Genomic DNA, 20,369 nt, shown 5'->3' with positions numbered 1-20,369 from the left:
TACTATTATTTATTATTATTATTTATTGTTTTATATAGCGCCATCAAATTCCATAGCGCTGTACAATGGGTAGACAGGACATAACAAGTAGTATGTAACATAACAAATTGACTTACTTAATATTAGAAACATAGCTAACTTTTAGTTGTGTCTTTATTTCAATATTGCAGATAAAGTATCTTTTGTTTTTAAGCCTTTACATGCCATGGACTTGAGCTATCAAACCTCTAGCATCGAAATGCACAACTATCAGAAATGTAATTTTAGTTTTTCTATATGCATGATACGTGTTTTCAGCATTTTGAATCTTAAAATATTATATATTATGTTTATATATTCTTAGGCCAAACAAAAAATAATATTCACGGAACATCATTAGAAGATAAAGAATGTCATCAATCAAAGGAGAACCTGTCTAATGGAAATATTCACATTCCACCCAAATCTGGACGGAATATCCCCAGGAGACATACTGTAGGTGGGCCTCGAAGTTCCAAAGAGATTCTCGGAATGCAGACATCGGAAATGGACAGAAAAAGAGAGGCTTTTCTGGAGCATCTCAAGTACAAATACCCTCATCATGCCACTGCGATTATGGGTCATCAGGAGCGCCTAAGAGACCAGGTAACATGATACAGCCATGGTGGTCTTCTTCTGGATGTCTCACTGTATGAGGGCCACCTGGAGTCCATAAAAATGTAGAATGTTCCCGTTTGTTGTTTGACTGTTTTGGAACATCAATAATCAAAAGAAACATCAGGAAACTCCTGATGTGACATGATAAACCTGTGACTTCACACGCGAACAGGTTGCCATGTATAAACAATTTGTGAGTGTTGGATTTATTGATTGCACGTATACAGTTGCCACAGATCCTAGTTGAATATGTGTTTATGATTATTTGCTATGCAAATTGTAAGTTCACGTTAGTGACCGAGAAGGGCTCACATTTTAATAGAGTTCACTGGTAATCCCAGATTCCCGAAACTGCCCATAAACTGGAAACGACGTTTAGGTGCTATACATAATGCTTTAGTGTTTCACATAGAGCTGAGTTATTGGTGGTTACACATCGCCATGCAAAATGCCAACGGAGAAGTTAATATGAGTAATATTTGTATGCCGTAATTGGTTGTTTTCTTAAATATCATGTGTAAGTGGTTTTGTTTGTCATTTGGGCAAATCCTAATTTAAAAGTGATTATACTCATATGGCTTTCTCAATATAATCACTCTTTATTAATTATTTACTACAGAATAAATGACGGCAACCTTTTATAATTTAAAGTGGATTCTCATTTCTCAGTCTCCTTTACATCGAATGCAACTCTGGTTGTACCGGTATGTGTATAATTTATGTATGGGAGCCCAGTATTGCGTAATCTGCTGCGGGGATGGTGCAACCCCTACCTACTGTCAAAAAGGTACACCATGTACATTCTAATAACGGCCACAGTTTTATTGTCTTACTTGCCAATGTTTCGGCCACGTATGACCTTCGTCAGGACAAAGCAAAATGATATCAGGGCTGATGATAATGATAACTTTTGGTAACACTTAAATTATCATCCCACGCTATGTAAAGTGGGTCAGTGGAGTCACAAGAGATTTTTTTTTGCTCCAGAAGCCATTTGCCAATGGAGGGAGGAGTACTGGAGAGGATGGACTGTGTGGTCCATATCTTCTTGCGTCAAAAGCAGGAGGGATACGTAGAAGAGTAAAACTTGATGGACTTTTTTCAACCTAACTTACGTTATAACGTTATTATAATACTGTGACACCAAGAAGCTAGAATCATATGATTAAATCATGATTAATCCAGAAGCCAAGAATGTTATAATGTAGCAAGAGTGAAAAGATTGACGTCTGAGCTTCCTCAGACTTCCTAACTGACGTATAATGGATTGCAAGATTCAGGTCTCTTCTTCAGGCACCTCGCTCCTTTGGGACATTGAAGATGTAGGACATTTGGGGATACCAAAGACCCCTGCACTTTTGTCCCCCTGCTGATGTCTTTGTGATGTTAGTCTCTTTCTTTCATTATTATCTCTATTATTTTAGATATATTTTGTTAGAAAAAAAGAAACTTGCCTAACAAGTTTAAAATGAATGTCTTGGAGGAAATCTGCAATGCAGGTGATGATCCCGGAGATCACAAATAATCTGTGCCTGTCTTAAAACATTCTGCTTTGTGTAATTTGAGAGCAAGACGCTGAAATATTCCACTAAACACACTTTAACTATTAAATACGTGTACGTGTGTACGTGAGGGATCCAGGGGGGGGGAAAAACGTAAGAATGTCGGTGAACGTTGCAGGAAAATTACCTTATTTGGTATTTGATTGTTTTAAGACAAGATTAAGGCAAATATTCTGCGTTCGCGGGTGCTGTATGTTGAGTTATCACAAGGGTGGGACTGTAGATGGAATTTGCAGAAATGTTTAATGTTTTCAAGCAATGTCACGTGAAATGCTAAATGGGAATGTTTGGCTCATATTTTATCTTGAAGGTTCTTGGTGCTGATTATATATACACATAGAGTCTAAAGGCAACGCAAAGCACACAAAGTGGGGTATACAATGGTTGATTAGCTAGAATAGGAGCCCTACGTTTCTCCCTCCCCCCCCCCCGGTTGTCACATTGTTCCCGAAAACATAATTCTTGACCAAAAATGCTTAGACTTTGAGATTTTTACAAATTTTTGCCGGTCGTTATTAAAGAGGCTGTCAGTTATTAAGGGACATAAGCAAAAAAAGATTTAAAGGATCATTTTGGTGGGTGAAGGGGGCTCCGCATGTCGTGAATAGCCAGAGCAGTATTTGTGATTGAGAAGTATGGGGCTTATTCCTAGCGGTTCTATGTGGTCTAGCACTGACTGTCTGCAGACCTGTTTACGCTGACGTGAAACCAGTCGTTTCTCCTTGGCGTCTCAGTGAAGTTTTTAATGTATATACCAGTGACCTTCCCAGGACATAGGTCCCGAGGGTACGCTCGGGGATCGGGGTGAATGAAAGTGGCCGTCATGCCCCATTTTATCAGAAAGAAGTAAAGCCAAGTGATATTGCTTCTGTGTCCCTGTCTCCGTGAAATACGAGCAGAAACACCGCTCAGCTGCTTCCTCATACCAAGGTTGCCGGTTATTCCGTTGCTAGGACACTGGAGCGGCTCCAACGCCATGTGCGGCTCGGCCCAAAAAAATCTTAACGCCATGTATACTAAATTGCCAGCAGTCCCAAAAATGGGAATATACCCTGAGAAGTATACAGCCTTTGTCGGGACTGTCACAACAAAATTGGGGCTGCCGAGAGCTATGCTTTCTGATGTCATTTACCAGCAGCACACAGCGTGGAGTGCTTGCGCATGCGCTGCTGCTTTTGTGTGCAAGTACAGGAGGCGCGCAAACACGGGGGCTCAACGCATTTCCCCCTTGCGGATATTCGGTATTACATAGAAAGAGCGAGCTTACAATCTTATTATCAAAATAATTGAAGGCATTTATCAGTGTTTGCAATTTTATTTACTATTGAAATGCTGGCAAGTGAAAGTTAGTAAGCAGCCAGTTAACACTTACGCGCAGCAGCTGGCTTAGCATGATGGGAGTTCAAGGGCCGGCAAGGTTTTTTCTTGTGCCTGTTTTCAGTGCGTAATTTTGTTTTTTTATTTCATTGATAAAATTACAAAAATAACAGAATCCTTCACCCATTAGTCCTACTCCCAGCACAATCTGACCTCATTAACCCTTGCAGGGGCCGAGTTGCCCATAGCTCTGTCATCCAAAGAGTTTGCAAACAGAGCCGTGCATTATTTCCGTAACGGGCTGATCAATTATTCGCGTAAAGTTAAAAACTTTTTTTCTCGCTCCAAAAGCCATGTGAGTTTTGCAACACAACAAAAACACCGGGGGCTGTAAAAACACACTAAATCGAAATGACTTTTTTGTTTTTTCGAAGGGAGATATCAGGCCAGAGGCTGTGCAAAAACGGAAAAACCTGCTTGGGCAGAAGTCGGAGCCCTCGCCGTGAAGACGAGCTGCCAGGGAAACCTAGTGGCAGACAGGGAGGGGCAGATCACCAAAAACCTATTGTTTAAAACTAGTGGCCCCTCCACAAAACTCATTCAATGTCCTAACGCGGGATGCGCAGAGCAGGCAGCTAAAAGGTGTCCGTGTCACAAGCGGCATACTGCGTGTTTTCTTTGGGCACAGACTAGCGAAATTTAAAATTATCCAAAAAAGACCTAAAAAAACGATCTTTTGTATGGAGTTCGCCAGGTGGGGTTAGTAACCATGGCGATAGTATGAAGTCACGGTTGGGAGCGTGTCAAGACATCCAAAGCAACATGTTACAGCTTTCAAAAAAATCCTAGAGAAGGAAGCGCTTTTCGTGCAGGTACAGGAGTGACATGGGGCTGGTTTTTACCTGAATGCACGAAAGGAATCAGACGCCCGGCTCCATGGTTTGACTTCGCGTGGGAACTTGGCTTCGCTTTTTCCACCACGGGACACGGCGAATTTTCATGGTAGGTACAATAAACCCAACATATTTTTATATATTTTGTAACATTCCTACTTACCAAAACAATGTGGACATGTCAGGTAGTATCAGGTAGTGGATAGTCTTGTAAGGGTTAAAGGACTTTATTTTTAAAGAAATTGAGCATTTTTTTTCTTTCCTTTGTAAAATATATATATAGATTATTATTTTTTTTAAAGTGCATCGTAAGAGTTTGCAGCTTGCGTGATAGATTTGTGTATATTTATTGAAACTGTTTAATAATTTCCGCTTTAAGAAAGATCTAAAATATTGGAATATTTTATAATAATAATTTCACCAACTGCACGCCCGTCTCCCTTATTCTAGAACGTTTAAAAAAATAAAAATGAATGAAAGGATCTGTTTGCCAATAGATTGTGATTAATGTTCTGCGAGTTGGCTGTATGCTAATTGCTAATTACTTTACCTGTTCTACAGTGTATTACACGGGAGGTGTTATATACGTGCAGCGGGTATAGAGGCGTTATAAGAGTACGTACGCCGACATTGGGCATCGCAGCCTGCAGAGCGTACAATCAAATACGGGACATATCCTCGCATGCATTCTGGATATCTGAGAGGTTTTAGCATATGTGATTCTAATACAAAAGGGGACTTGAATGAAACTTATGATGATGTTCTGGATCTTGTCTTATTCTGGGTACTTCTGTATAGTGAATGGTTGGCTCTTAATTCCATTAAAGGTTTCTTAGATAGAAGATGTTTGCTCCGGACTGTAAGGTGAGGTTGCGTGATGAGCCGTGATCTGTCGCTTGCCGTCAGGATATGAATAACACAGAATTGATTGCCTCGGGTACTGCGTTTACAGCAACAATGGATCCTGTGACTGAGAAACCAAAATCCTTTGGCTGTTTGCAAAACAACGTTAAGTACCTGGGATTTGGGATTTAACTGCTAAGGTGCCATCCGTACGCGTGGGGCAACCATGGATGCCCCCGGGCATATAGGCGCCCTTGCACTTGAATTCTGCCATTTGATCCATGGACTGGAAATGTTTGGTACATTACATTACGTTCTGTATGAAGAAAAGGTTCATTTGACGTTATACGTTGTTAGAATTCCTCATCACAGTCAATGTAATGATAATAAAATGACCTCTTCTGAAGAAAAAGAGTTTATAAGCCATGATACAAACCGAATTATGAGATTGTAAGCTCTTCAGACCAGGGCTCTCTTCTCCTTATGTTTTAACGTGTGTTAATGTTATCGTTAATTTATTAAATATTTTCATTGTTCCTTATTATAACAGCGCTACGGAATCTGCTGGTGCTATATATATATAAATGTAAAGTAATGGGTGCGAAGTCACCTGCATCGTGTTATGATGAGTTAATAAAAATGTCTTGATCCTCCGCATTGAACTATTAAAGCTTCTGGCAGAATCTTTGACTTTAAATGGTCCAGCTTTATAAAGTTACTGTTAAGTTTTCACGTTTTCCTGTGAAAAAGGGCTAGCCTTTTTTTTTGTTTAACATGTTTGTACGCAAACAGTCTGTTTTTGGATACGTAGCAAATTTGTGTCATCTGGACAAAAAAAGAAATGGGGTTGTTAAAAGAAGCCTGAATTCTCTTTTCTTGGCATCACTCAGCGGCTCGGTCTCTCTGTAAACACCGTAAAAGAATCTCCCTTTAAAGTTGTAAAAAAAAAAAAAAAAGCTAAAGTGTTCTAGTTGAGCCAGAAGACTTATTTAAAGGGTTAGCTCTGGGACACATGGGTAATTGCAGTGCAAACAAAAAAAGTTGAAAACTGACACTTAACTTAAAGGCATGAATCGGTTTAACCCTTTGCGCATGCACGGATCAGCTCTGCAGCGCATGGCCGGCGCTAATAGAATTGTGTTTTGTTTTACTAGCTCCGGATCTTGGATGGGAAATTGGGGAACGGGGTATAAGTGTTGGATTCGGACCCCAAAGAGAGATGCTCTTCTGCGCTAATAAAGTCTTTCTCCTAAATTCGGAGCGTTCTGCTCAGACAGGCTGAACCTGTGTTGCTGGGGGAGTTTAGAATTTGCATTGGCTACGCGGTGACCTTTCAGAATTCTCATCAGTTATCATCTTGAGGTTAATATCTGTTCCGCAGATTTTAATATATTCTACTATTGGATTTCAAGTTGTCTGCCCCCCGGACACAATGTCCTTTTTAATCTTGTTTTGTGTTTGTGTGCTGCATCTTTCATCAATGATGGGCCACGTTCTGAAGGAACTGTGTAATGTTGTAGAAGCAGATAAGACCCATTCGTCGCCCCGTTTTCCTAATGCAAAGACTCAAACCATAATGATTCCTCTGTCTCGTCTTATCTTCGGGAAAGCCATATGCTTACCCTGTGCATGTTTAAATTCCTACTGCGGCTGGGAGGCTGTTCCACTCATCCACCATCCTTTCAGTAAAGTAAATCTTCCTTACACCACATCTGGTTTCCTGATCATCGCATTTCTATACCAGTCGGAATACAGGCTTTCAAACGCTAATACAAGTGCAAGTGTTTTAATAATATCTGTGCATCTTTTTACATTATTTTATGATATCATTAGGTATAAGAAATATCCAACGCTATTTATTCGTTCTCGTGTGTATATGGAACATGAAAAGGGGGTATGGAAAGATTCTCGCGTGTGGTATTACACGGAGTTGTTCCTCCAGATCACATGAAAGGTTACATGCTATTTACATGTTGGTTTGAAGGACATTGAGGCGGCCGAGACAAAACTTGTTTTTGAGGTAGTAGATCCAGTTTCTAATCGGGTTCACGAGAATTGTTTAGTTTTGCAGAACACGTCGAGTGACATTCGGTGCCTCTAGGTCAGCCCTGGCTCTTTAGCAGCCTGATCCATATCCCGAGGCCATACCCAGCAAGTGGGACACTTTGGTATTAAGAGGTTGCGGTTAGAGGTGGACCAAGGCAGGGCTGACACCGTTCACGCGGCTGTAACCCTGTCGCATCTAATCTTTGAATTTTTTGTCCAAATCCCAATTCGTCTAGAGCACTCATCTGAAAAATAGGTCTAACCCTCACTGTGACATTACTAGCCGATGCAACTCAGCCTTATCCTCACATAATCATCTATCATTACAAAATGAGCTCTTCTGAAGAAAAAGAGTTTATAAGCCATGATGCAAACCAAATGATGAGATTGTAAGCTCTTCAGACCAGGGCCCTCTTCTCCTTATGTTTTAACGTGTGTTAATGTTATTGTTAATTTATTAAATTCCACAGAACGTCCAACTATCAAATTAAATAACTTCTAAGTGTCCCTGTTCAGACGAGACAGTCCCTCTTTGGGTCCCAAATCCCGTCTCCCTCTTTTCTCCACGGATGTTCTTCTTTTCTACGAGGTCAGAAAGTTTGATGGGTAAGAATGTATCAGAGCATTCCACGGACCAAAAGTTACATTACTGAGTATTAAAACAGGATAGATTTTCTTTACAAAAGATGCTCAAGTATTATTTTTAATACCTTACGAAGTTACTATTAATAGGTCACATAAAAAGTCTTGGTAAACCATTTTCTTCTTCGGCCATTGATGATGTTGGAAGGTCCACCTTGTAGGGCCACTAAGTGATACGCACATGGATTCCCTGTATATTAGCACATATCACACATTTTGGAAAGTTCTAGGTTTTCTCTGGAAGTAAAGTCTGGATTCTACGTTGACAAAGCCCGTTAATTACCAAAGTGACCGTGAAAAGCTAGTACTTTACATCAAGTTCTCTTATGTGTTATTTTTCCTATTTTCATATACGGCGCATAAACGCATTCCATAATGCATGAAATCTGTGATTAAATTCAGAAAATTGTGCTGACGGGATACTTTGTCTGCCAAGTTATTTCAGATACCTGTTTTAACTTGTGAACTAACACCGATCGCACAGAGAAGGCAGATGGCCCTCGCTTGACTCATTATATATCCTTATCATATTTCCCCATTAAAAAATGCAGAATTTTGTGTAATACATCAGGCACAATTTTGGGGGAAAAACAACAGTTTTTCCCCCCTGATTTCTTTGCCTTGAAACTGTGTAATGTTTGGATTCATTTTACATGCCTGAAACAAATGAAAAGCTTTAAAATGATTCTATCACAAACAGAAGCTGGATCTGAAAAGTTTAAAAACATCAAATGTGTTTGATTACCAAAACATTTGGGATTATGTGTGATCCTGAGCGCAGGACTGTGCTTGTGAAAACCAGGACACTTGGGAAGAATGTGTGTGTACTCTTTGAGTATTTCGGAATGTGATCATGTTCGTTAGCCTTTATTGGGATAATTGGAAGCACACCAATATGTATTGTTTATTATAAATAAAAATACCCGGTGAAAACCCAGCTATACTGAAGCATGCAGTTTTTGTGAATAAATTAGTATAAAATGTAAAAAATTGCTTATTAATATGTATTTTTTTACAAATCACATGAAAGGTCTACAGTGCTTTACAATACGGTGGCCAACTGGCCATATAGTGATATGAAGTGTTTGTTATTTTTTTTATATAAAAGTTAGCATCTGACCTACTAGACTAAATGATCCTATAGCCAAAACGAGACCAAATCCTTAGTAAAGTTACTTATGCGGTTGCCAACCGGAATGTAGTTAGGTCACTGGCCATTTAAGGTGGCCCCACGTCTTGATGTACAGGTTACAGACTCTTAGAGAGCGTCTCAAGCCATTGAGTAATGTAGAGAGTCTCATGCTACCCCCTCTGGCATTGACAAAGCACCAGTGAGAAAACAAATTGTTACATTTCTTCCCGGACCATCCATTATAAACTCAACAATGCAGGTCTTCAAAGGTATTCTTGGGAAAAATGGTTGCCCATAAACTGTTAGTCTTAAAAGTAATATATTTAATCAAACAGTCTCAATACAGTGACAGTTAAAAATAAGTGGCTGTCGCTTACCATCTGTGATTGGGTTTGATGTTATTTATACGGCTGTTAACTAGGCTGAAAACTCTGAGGTTCATTAATTACTGCACTCGTCTTCTGCTGTTTACAGAGCTGCGCGCGATGCTCGGAGATTATTAATAAGCTTTCTGTATGCAGCTACCGCTAGCGAAGACTTTACACAATGTTGGGGAGCGCGTACTCCAAGCAAAGACATATTTGTTTATAGGGCCACAGCGAATAAAAGCCCCCAAAAATCCGAACATTCTCCTTCTGCAAATCTCAGCCTCCCTCACTACATGCATTTATAATATAATATTTCCGAACACAGGACAGGAGACAGATCTAACCCCCAATGTGTGAAAATTGGACCCGCCGGTAAATATCTTTTACATTACTAAATGCCAAGACAGAGTGCCAACTTATAACCTAAAAGTGAGGAGAGCAAACATTATAGCACAATGTGGTCCACTTTACGTGGACTGTCCCGAAACTGATAATTATTGCCATTGTTGTAAGCCAAGGGGTATTTTGGGTGACTTTCCCTGCACAAACTTTGCACTGAGTTGGTTCTTTATGGCAATGCCAATAATATTTGTTCCTCCGTAGATTTTCCTTAGTCATAGTGTCCTTCCGTGTGATTTAGACTGTGTCGTTCCATCGTTTACCGTAGGCAGTATGTAAAGGAGTCAGGGTGTAGATATTTCTGTCTGGTTCCTGGATTTTTACTTCTTTTCTTAATGATTGAACATCCATTGATTTCTGCTTATGGGCTATAGCAGTTTAGCTGCTATCAAAAATGTACCGTAATATTTCTCTAAATCATGGTGAATGCTTTCGGTAGAGAATATAGTAAAAAAAAAGCTTCCGGAGTCAGGGGGCAAACCTATTGCCTGAAAAATCCTCAAACAGCCCACTTACTCGTCCAATGAAGAGAAGTAGCCACAGATGCCCGGAAATATAAAAATTCTAACTTTATTCGATCTCAGTAAAAATTAATTTCAGAAAAACAAGCAGAAGTCATAAGTGTTCTAAGTGTTGAGTTGATCAGTTTCTCAATGTTTTCCCAAAACCATCTGGAACATGTTACCTTCTCTTTTGTTACCCCATATACTTACAGGGAGGGTACTGACACTAAGTCTGCCCCTTACTGTATGGTGAGTTAGGATATCAATTATCTTAAACATCCCGAACAATTAAAAACTTAACGCAGCCCATAAAAGAATGATTCCTTCTTATTAGTGCATTTTTTTTTTGCTGACATGCATTCCATAAAAAAATGACTGTAGCATTTTATTCACAAAAACATGTTTAAGAGAATGACATCAAGCCATTAGTAAAATTATTTTGCTTTAAAAAAAAAATAATTCTACACCTTCCTACCTTAGGGACAGACTCTCCAAACTGAATCATTTTTTTTGTTTTTAATAATTTTTTATTCAATAATTTTGATTTTTTTCCGACAAGACAGACCAATAAAAAAATAATACAAAACACAGAAATGAATTACTTTTTTAATGTATATATGGGAAAAAGAACCTCCAATCCATTTTATGGTTCCCTCTCCTAAAAGCAGGAAGGGTACTCCGGTACCCACTTGGGTTGTAGACCCTCCATTGAACCCGAGCTGAAATCTCATTTTCTATTATCCATTCCCTATAGGCATGCAGTAAAATGCATTGGAGCCCCATATATACATTTTACACAACACTAGATCTAGAATGTTCCTGTAATGTTTCCTATTTATTTGCTGTGTTCTATGTTCTAGACTGCACCATACTTAGAAGGCATAGCTAGCTATTCACAAATGGTTGGATCCCAGTGGGGCTTTGGCTTTATATCGGAGCTGGCCGTATGGAAACGGTGATCCCCGCCTTGTCCCCTGTCAATGAATAGCCACCCGATGGACCAGTCTGTACACTTAAAGAAGTGATTACAAACTGAGTTGACAGCTCAGGGCTTATAAACTCCCAGCCAAGCTGTATTTTTTTTAAAGATGCTTTTAATTAAACAATTTAATGTATCATTTGTAGTGTGTCCGCATGGAATTAATAGATGCTAATGTTCAGTCAATCTTATAGGAACCGCTTTAAAAACCCTTGTTACAGCTGGTATAGTCAGGCTGCGAAAAGTCCATCAAGCTAAATGTATTGAAGTGTTTATTGGCGCGGATATCCAGATACGCATCTAACAAAGCACTCTACAAAGATAACATTCAGCATCTTAAGTGTCCTTAGTGAACAATTAGGAAAAGTCATTTTCTGCGTAATGTTTCTTTAATATTACAGAAATCATGTAGAATATACACGTTAGTTTAACACGAGCAGCCCCTTCTGCAAGTCATTATTGGTCTATTCACTAAAGTTTGAATTAAATGGAGTTGGCAGCTCAGTTACTGAGTCGACTGATAGCTCGACCAGATTTCAAGAGCTCCATGTCAACCATCCTTGCTGTAAATCTCTTAATCATGTATTTATAGACACGATTGAGACTCCATGTGTACTCCATGCATCCCAACTGTCTCGCTTTGCCGGGGACAGTCCTGATTTTCACACTTTGTCCTGCCGAGCTCTACCTCCTGCCGAGCTCAGTTGATTTTGGGACCGCAATCCTCCTGTCCCAATTTCCTTCTCCGTCGTGCATATAGCGCAGAATTGTGCACATGCACAGTAGAGCTGCCAGTTTGGGTGACATTCTACCTCCCAAGTTCCGCACCCCAGCGTCCCGATTCATCGGGGGCAGAAGTAAGGAGGTACAATTCATATTCCAGATAAATTAGATGTAATGTAAGGAAGTTTTACTTTGCTGAGAGGGTGGTAGAAAAATAGAACAGCCTCCCAGCAGAAGTTGTAGATGTTTGTATTTCTACAGGCGTTCAACAGCCACAATTTGCCCAATAAAAGTGAATTAAAATTATTAAATAGTTTTCATAGGTCAAAATGGATTAGGTCGGTATGCTATATTATTGCTCTAATGTGGCAAGAAATTAAGAAATGTAAGATTTTTGTCTAAAATATGTGACTTTGATACATCACTCGAGGTTTTAGCTTGTGACGTAATTGTGATACACAATTACATTCCTACATTACTTATCATTTATAGGGTGCCAACAGATTCTGTAGGGAAGAGAAAACTAATAACAATATTAAAATTAACAATTTACAAAATGGACAAATACATGAACGCACTTCACAACATACAGATACAGAAGGAAAAAGGGCCTTGCCCTTGTAGGCTTACAATTTATTAGGCGAGATCTCCTGTTCAAGTTTGACAGGTTTTACTTAGTATAAATTACCATTGTATTGATACCTGCTGCTTAACGTAAAGGCTGCACCCAGAGTCACACAACCTGAGAATAAACTACCCCTAATCGCATAGTGATTTTTTGTGACCCGTGCTTTACTGTGGATGCAATAAATGTATGGAGCACGTGTTAATAAAAAACATTATAAAAAAACATGGAAGTCCCAGAGTGGGTGGTCTAGACCCAAAAGTATGATAAATACCCTATATATATATACCCTAAATACCTTATGGGCATTTAATACAAATATTTAACTTGAGTGGGACAGTTGGGTGGGGATGACAGAGATATACAGTATGCGGACCCTGAACCAATATAACAGCTGAGGTGGGCCTTTTAACGTTGAAGGGGAAATCTACATCTATTTCATCTATAAATGCACAGGATAAAAGGCACTCCAAATCTTATGTTTGCTATTTATCTTTGTGCCGTTAAGTTGCCCGATGAGTGGGGTGCATGCACACCTACGGTACCCACAGACAGCTTTTCTTGCACCTTTGCCGCCATATTGGAATTCCCCAGGAACCAGCACCAGCCGTCTTCAGACGCAGTCTCACTGAGGATTAAAACTGGTGCTGGCACTCGAAGGCTAACAGCCAATGAAGGATGTACGGGATGCACGCGGTCACGCACTGTGCTCTTACATGCTCTCAACTTACAGCCACGTGTATCCAGCCCTTGGCCGGTATGGCCAATTATGTCACGAGCTAAAACCTCGAGTGATGTTTCAAAGTCACATATTTTACACAAAAATTTTATATTTCTTAATTTCTTGCCACATTAGAGCAATAATATAGCATACCAACCTAATCCATTTTGACCTATGAAAACAATTTAATCATTTTAATTTACTTTTATTGGGCAAATTGTGGCTGTTGAACGCCTGTAGAAATACAAACATCTACAACTTCTGCTGGGAGGCTGTTCTATTTATCTACCACCCTCTCAGCAAAGTAAAACTTCCTTACATTACATCTAATTTATCTGGAATATGAACCAGAGTATCGCACCTCCTAACTTCTAGTATATACAGTATAAGTACCGTATTTTTCGCTCTATAAGACGCACCTGCTGATAAGACGCACCTAGATTTTAGAGGAGAAAAAAAAGGAAAAAATATTTTGAGCTAAAAAATGGGCTAAAATATTTATTACAATAACTGAATAAGCTATGAACACAGTAAGACACACGCAGTAAGACACACACAGACACAGTAAGACACACACAGACACAGTGAGACACACACACACACACACAGTAAGACACACACACACACACAGTAAGACACACACAGTAAGACCTCCCTCCCTAACCCCCCTTCTCAGTATCTCCCCTCTAACTCCCTAACCCCCCCTTCTCAGGATCTCCCCCCCCCCGCCCCGGTCACTTACCTTAAACTCCTGTGTTGGAAGCGTGAGGCGTTTGTCTCGGGTGCCGGCGCTTCACTGCTGAGCGCCGGCGTCTGACGTCATATGCCGGCGCCCAGCGTAAAGCTCCGGCACCCGAGACAAACGCTTCCAACACAGGAGTTGAAGCGCTGAGGCAGGCGGCAGTGGCGGCGGCCGCCGCCAGCAAAGGATTCCTGTATATCTGTCAGGCAGGGGGGCCCGAGAGTTGCCGAGCGGTTGTCTTCAGCAACCGCTCGGCACCCCTTGGGCCCCCCTGACTGGCAGAAATCCAGGACTCCTCTGCTGGCGGCCGCCGCCGCCGCCTGCCTCAGTTGCGACCCCGGATTTATCGGCGTATAACACGCAGGTAGGGTTTAAGCTCCGGATTTTAGTTAAAAAAGTGCGTGTTATACGCCGATAAATACGGTATATCGTTGCCCCCCCCCCCCTCCCCGCCTGCATCTTCGCTCCATAAGACGCGGCTGATTTTTCATCCTACTTTGGGAGGAAAAAAACTGCGTCTTATGGAGCGAAAAATACGGTATATACAGAACGTTATCTGCCACACAAGTGGAAACAAAGGTAAGTGCGTAGCACCATCAGGAACCTGCCCAACACATACTGTCCACTTTTCCAGAAAACCAGTCCAAATTTGTGTTCAGGTAACTATAACTTTTTTGGATGGCTGCTCCACTTTTTACCAGATTCTCGAGCAATCATTAACTTTACTAAAATCGTTGCAAATCAGATTTTTTTTTTTTGGAGGACCCAAAAGAGTTCCATGCGGATAAAATTAATGAAGTTTTAAATATATTCAGGTTATTTTTCAGTTTAAGTTTTGCAACCCAACGCAGTTTTGCTTGTTTTCGCTTATGCCGTGAAAAAGTTTGTTCTCATTTAAAATAAAACACTGTATTACATTACAACAATCGCACAAATGACATAAAACGAATAAAGTATCTTTCCACTTTTCACATGATTTATAGAAGTATACAGAAAAGTGTGTACTTCTTTATCGCACACACGGGGTATTCTCCGGATTAGTGCCTTTGTATGTTTGACAGATGAGTCTGTAGTGTTCTGTCGGTGGATCTGGATTCCAGAGTTGATCTGTTCTTTTATGGGCAGAAGCGAAAGAGTCATTTAAACACAGTAACCACACCTACCTTCTCCTATTTACTGTTTCACCCATGAAAAACCAGTACTCCGACAGGCAGATGAGTGTTGCACTGGAATATCCGGGAACCTGTGTGCGAATGGAGCTAAGCATGTAGGTACATGAGTAAGGCAGGCGGTACGGATGCCAGGACTGCCTTAGAGCCTCCATGCCCCCGGTGCCAACTCTGCAGCCAGACTGGAATCTCAAGATATGGAACAGCAAGTCTCCTCTGATGTAAGGAACCAGAAATCGGAGAAAAGCTTTGCGTCTCTGTGCTGCGCAGGTTCCCAACACCAGTCAGGATTAAGAAAGGTAGAAACAGTGTTTTAACCAGGCTGATTTATTCTTAAAGCATTGTATACGTTCCATCGCTTTCCCTGATTTTTATCTCGTGATGGTCTTCCATTGTGGTGGAATGCCTATAGAACACTGGGGACATATATCAGATGGAATAGACAATGGCTCCTTCGTGTATTTATGTGAAGGCTGCGGGGCCGTATATCAAGTTTTTGAAATGAAATCTAGTAACAATTTATCAGATTTTACTGTACTTATTTCTGCTGTCCTTAAAGGGAAACTACTGTAAATAATGAAGGTTCCTGACAACTGAAGCAGACATTGCATTCGGTGTGTTGACATTTTACAAATGGAGCAGCTTCATTTAGTTCATTTATCATAAAAAACATAATTTCATTCTGATTGCTACCCATGAGACACGAAACAACAGCAAAACCTGAATGTTTCTGTGAAATAAGGTCAGAAATGTTTAATGTCAGAAGATTCAGATGACATATTGCTAGCGGGCTGCGTAAGCATTTCACTGAAGTTGTAGATCTTTGGGTGGTCCCATATGTTGAGCAATGAGATATGGCCACAGATCTCACTGTTGGCTTTCTCAAGACCTCTAGGGGCTATAGTCCTTCAATCAGGTAAATTACAGTAAAGAAGGTGGTAAAAAAAACCTGTGGGACTTCCCAAAAATATCATGGGGTCTGATTGGTACAATAAGTGCAATCTTTGGGATTTACAAGTGGTTCTGCACTGGTTATTTTACTAATATAAAATAAAAAAGGCAAGAATCCAAGATTTCATGACAATCTTTTTTTTTTATCAATAGCCTTAAGAAGATTCAATATATGTATATGTGCTTATGGGATAATTGGGATAAAAGAGTTGGGGAACTGAATGGGACCATCTTTTTGACGATAGTCTTTTTTGTAAGCTGGCAGCCGGTATAGAATAAAATTCTATGACACTCAATGGAAATAAACAGTTAACAGATCCAGTATCTCTAAATACGGTTTATTTAATGCAAACAAAATAATAAGATATACTTTTATATTTAGCCCACATACCATAGAAAAATGAACAGTATTTTAGTGGTAGAGGGTTCATTATGTGAAGATCTAATGCTTGTTGGTTTTCAGATCCCATTATTGTCATTTTGTTGGATATCTTTCTATCTTTGATTATCAGTTTCCGCAGCGTAAATTCTGACAATATTTTAGATGAGCGTACATTAGTGTCTCCTCGGGGAGGAAATACAATTTAGTCTGCTTATTGCATTGTTGCAATTGTATTCCTAATGAAAATGTCAAGTAATTACTGGAAGCATCTAGAAGAACAGATATCTTAAACTCCAGCCCTCTTATCTTGGCTGACTTTTAAATAACATTCACGTTCATTTGCAGGGGAAGTTAATTGTCTGTGATACATTGTTTTATTTTGTGGTACCTCATTTTTCTCTGATTAAATTGTTCTCGAGACACTTGGCTTTGTGATTGTGAGCATTGTTTAGTGAGCATATGAGTGTATTTGTTTGGTGAGGTTTATGGACATTAGACCAATTCTTGCTGTTTTAGTTTTGTGAAGATTTACATAAGGCAGAAAATGATGCGTTGTTAAGTATGATATTGTTTAAGGTAGATAAATTAGGCAGGGGCTCAGCTACCAAGGGTAGGTTATCGTGGCCTCCGCAGTCTCTACCCTCACTATGGAGCACCTTGGGGTGATGACGCGGTGCCCTTTGATGCAGTCTATGGAAGCTAGTCTGCTAGGATCAGAGATTTAGCTGGGGGGGGGGGACTGATTGCACCAGAAGCAAATTAATGAGTACCTTGTGCCTCGCTATCCTGGATAAATCGCATACAGTATTGTTACTATACCCGTTATGCGTGACGCACATCGAGCGTCTGTAAACTCCTCCAACCTCGAATGCAATGCACAGATTATCCAGCATGCCAAAAGTCGAAAGCTCCATACCCTCCGTAATCTATAAGGTGAGAAAGAAGGTGGAAAGGCCACCGAACTATCAAAGTTTTTCCAGTGTGGTGAGCTTTTCAGTGACCCAGCAACCTTTACAAGCAGGGGTGTAACTAGAAGCCATGGGCCCTGGTGCAAAAATACCCTCCCCCGTGGCCCCCCAACTTCAGTAACTTGTTTCCTCCTTCTTTGCCCCTCGTCCCTCCTATAAACGCACACTCCATCTCACCCTACTTACACATCCATGCTCAAACACACACGCAAGTGCACATCCATGCTCACACACACAAAAGTACTCATCCATGCTCACACACACAAAAGTACTCATCCATGCTTACATACACAAAAGTACACATCCATGCTTACATACACAAAAGTACACATCCATGCTTACATACATACATACATACAAACACATATACATGTATCCCGCCTCCCTCCGGCCCCCGCTTATCTCTCACTGCTCCTGCAGCTTTCCCTCTGGCTGCTTTAACCTCTCCATCTTCTTGCAACTAGTTGTTATCAGATAAAAGACCTCAGGCTTTATGGTGTTTAATTAGTAAAGAGCTGACATTCAAAACTGAAAGTAACTGTAGTGCCAATTCTTAACATGCTGTCCATTACAACGGTTTCTGTCTTTCAGACTAGAATCTGTCCGATATTATGGGGAAATTAATAAAAAAATAAAATAAAATGTCTGTTTAATGAAATAAAATTATAATGTTTTATATATTCAACAGAGGGTCATCTTATTTTAAGGCATCATCCAGCCTGGTATAGCCTACTCTCCATATGTAACAATATGTGAAGAGAAAGACATACTTCAACTGCCAGCCCTTATACCTAATGGCATATATTACTAAGCCAAGGAAGAGCAACTGTCACGGGATCAGGGAGAGAGGTAGGATCCTACTATGCAGATAGGCAAATAAGCACTGTAGAGAAGTCCAGTATACAGTCCGTAATCAATAAGTGCAAAGGCAGGCAGCGAGGTCAAACGTATCCGAGGTCGAGGCAGGCAGAATAGGAGCAAAACGGGTAAACAGATCCGAGGTCGTAGGCAGGTAGCGAGAATCGTAGTCAAAATCAGGCAAAGGTCGGTACACAAGGAAATCGAGATAATATAAAGCAATCAGCACACCCAATAAGTATTACACTATGAACGGGTGAAGACAGGAGAGAAAAGTGGCGTTTAAATAGGTGAGTGATTGCAAACGGCTGTGCAGCGTACGCTACGTACGTTGCGTACGCCGCGTACGCTGCATAGGCTGAGTACGCTGCGTAGATTGCGTACGCCGCGTAGATTGCGTACGCTGCGTACGCTGTGTACGCAGCGGTACGCCCGATGCGGACCTACGCCGCGTCATAACCGCGTCCTCTTCGGTACGCGTGGGGGACGTGCCGGCGCGTCCACGGCAAGTAGACGCGATCCCAGCCGAGGTGGAGGAGGCGGGACCGCGACACTGCCGTGTGCGTACGGCGGGAACCGCAGCGACGGAGGAGTCGGGACCAGGCGAGGCAGCCCTGGCGTCAGAGGTAGGTACCGCGGCGCGCGTGACAGCAACGCCATATGCCGACGCTTTGTACCTTAACACCTTAGGGACAATGGGCGGTCCCAAAACCCATTGAAAACAATGCATTTTGAGCCCGTACATGTACGGGCTTTGTCATTAAGGGGTTAAGGGCCCACAGCACATTTTAATGGATGCCATGGAGACTGCAAGAATACGCCACTGCTCAGTCATAAGGAAACTTGGGATATGTGTAAAGCTGTCCTAAATATTTGAGGGTGCAGTTCTCCAAAGACAAGCATTAATGGTCCTCTCTAGTAGGTTAAATAAAACATTAGAACCTGTTATTTCATTACTTCTGAACACAGACACGTTAAAGTGGCCTTTTCAGTTTCAGGGAGAGGCCAGGGAATTCAGCGGTGTCAGGAATGGTGTTTTTTTAATGCGGCACCTTTAATAATTGTTTAAAAAGTGATTAAAAAAAGGGTCAGCTAGATGGAACAAGCGGTTCTCCTCTGCCCTCTTTATCTATGTATCTGGGCTGCCTCTCTCCAGTACTCTTACTTAGTCCTCTTCTTTTTGTTTGTTTTTTCCTTTTAAATTAATAAATATGGTAATATTTGTAATATACCTTTTCGTGCTCAAGGTGTTTTCACACATCAAATATTATTTCCGGAGAAAAAATAAGCAAACACTTTCTCAGCATCTCTTTCATAGCATTCATGGTTTTTTTTTGTTACCTTAACAAAGTTTCAAAATTGCTTGTCTCAGCTGAACGGAATAATAGTTGGTGTTTTCATATGAAATCTGAAATTTTATTAAAACATATACTGGTGGGGGACAGTATTTTTTAATTAAGTGTAGGCAATTTATATTTACATCTACAGTTTCTCCTCTTTTGGACCCAGATATCTTATTGTGGTTTTTTTCACCTTGATTTATTAACCAAATAAAAGACAATTTCTCCCCAAAACAGTCGGCTAAAGCAGATTTTGGACATTCCATTAGTCTGATTGCATGTCTGTCTTTTTGTCTGTCGGTCTGCTTCTGTATAAAGAACAAAAGACATGCACATTTTCATTTTAATGTATAAGTTTCATCTATTCATGGCATGAGCCATTAATCTTTAGGAATTATACACTTTCGGGGCCGGAAACTATTAAAAAAGTGATTTTGTATAATAAAGCCTATTGAGGTCTCAAAAAGGCTGCAGGCCAAAGGATTACATTGCTAGCCATATCCGGGAGATGCAACTCTTCTGGGGCAAAATCATCAAGATGCTGCCCAAATGTAAATCACAGTGGCTCAC

At 40.6% G+C, this 20,369-nt stretch overlaps 1 protein-coding gene across 1 annotated transcript in view; it reads left to right on the top strand.

Moving 5' to 3' along the window:
* Nucleotides 1-336: 336 nt before the first annotated feature.
* The window catches only part of LOC149287213 (sickle tail protein homolog), a 128,257-nt gene continuing 108,224 nt past the window's right edge, over nucleotides 337-20,369 (top strand). Inside the window, exon 1 of the mRNA XM_089493194.1 lies at nucleotides 337-624. Coding sequence (XP_089349320.1) covers nucleotides 511-624 — 114 coding nt within the window. The 5' untranslated portion in view covers nucleotides 337-510. The remainder of the gene's footprint in view (nucleotides 625-20,369) is intronic.

Source organism: Sceloporus occidentalis, unplaced genomic scaffold (assembly GCF_023333645.1).
Source record: "Sceloporus occidentalis isolate IW3139 unplaced genomic scaffold, rSceOcc1.0.p SCAF_63, whole genome shotgun sequence".
Classification (NCBI taxonomy): domain Eukaryota; kingdom Metazoa; phylum Chordata; class Lepidosauria; order Squamata; family Phrynosomatidae; genus Sceloporus; species Sceloporus occidentalis.
The sequence above is the reverse complement of the archived record's forward strand: the minus strand, read 5'-3'. Positions and strand labels throughout refer to the sequence as shown.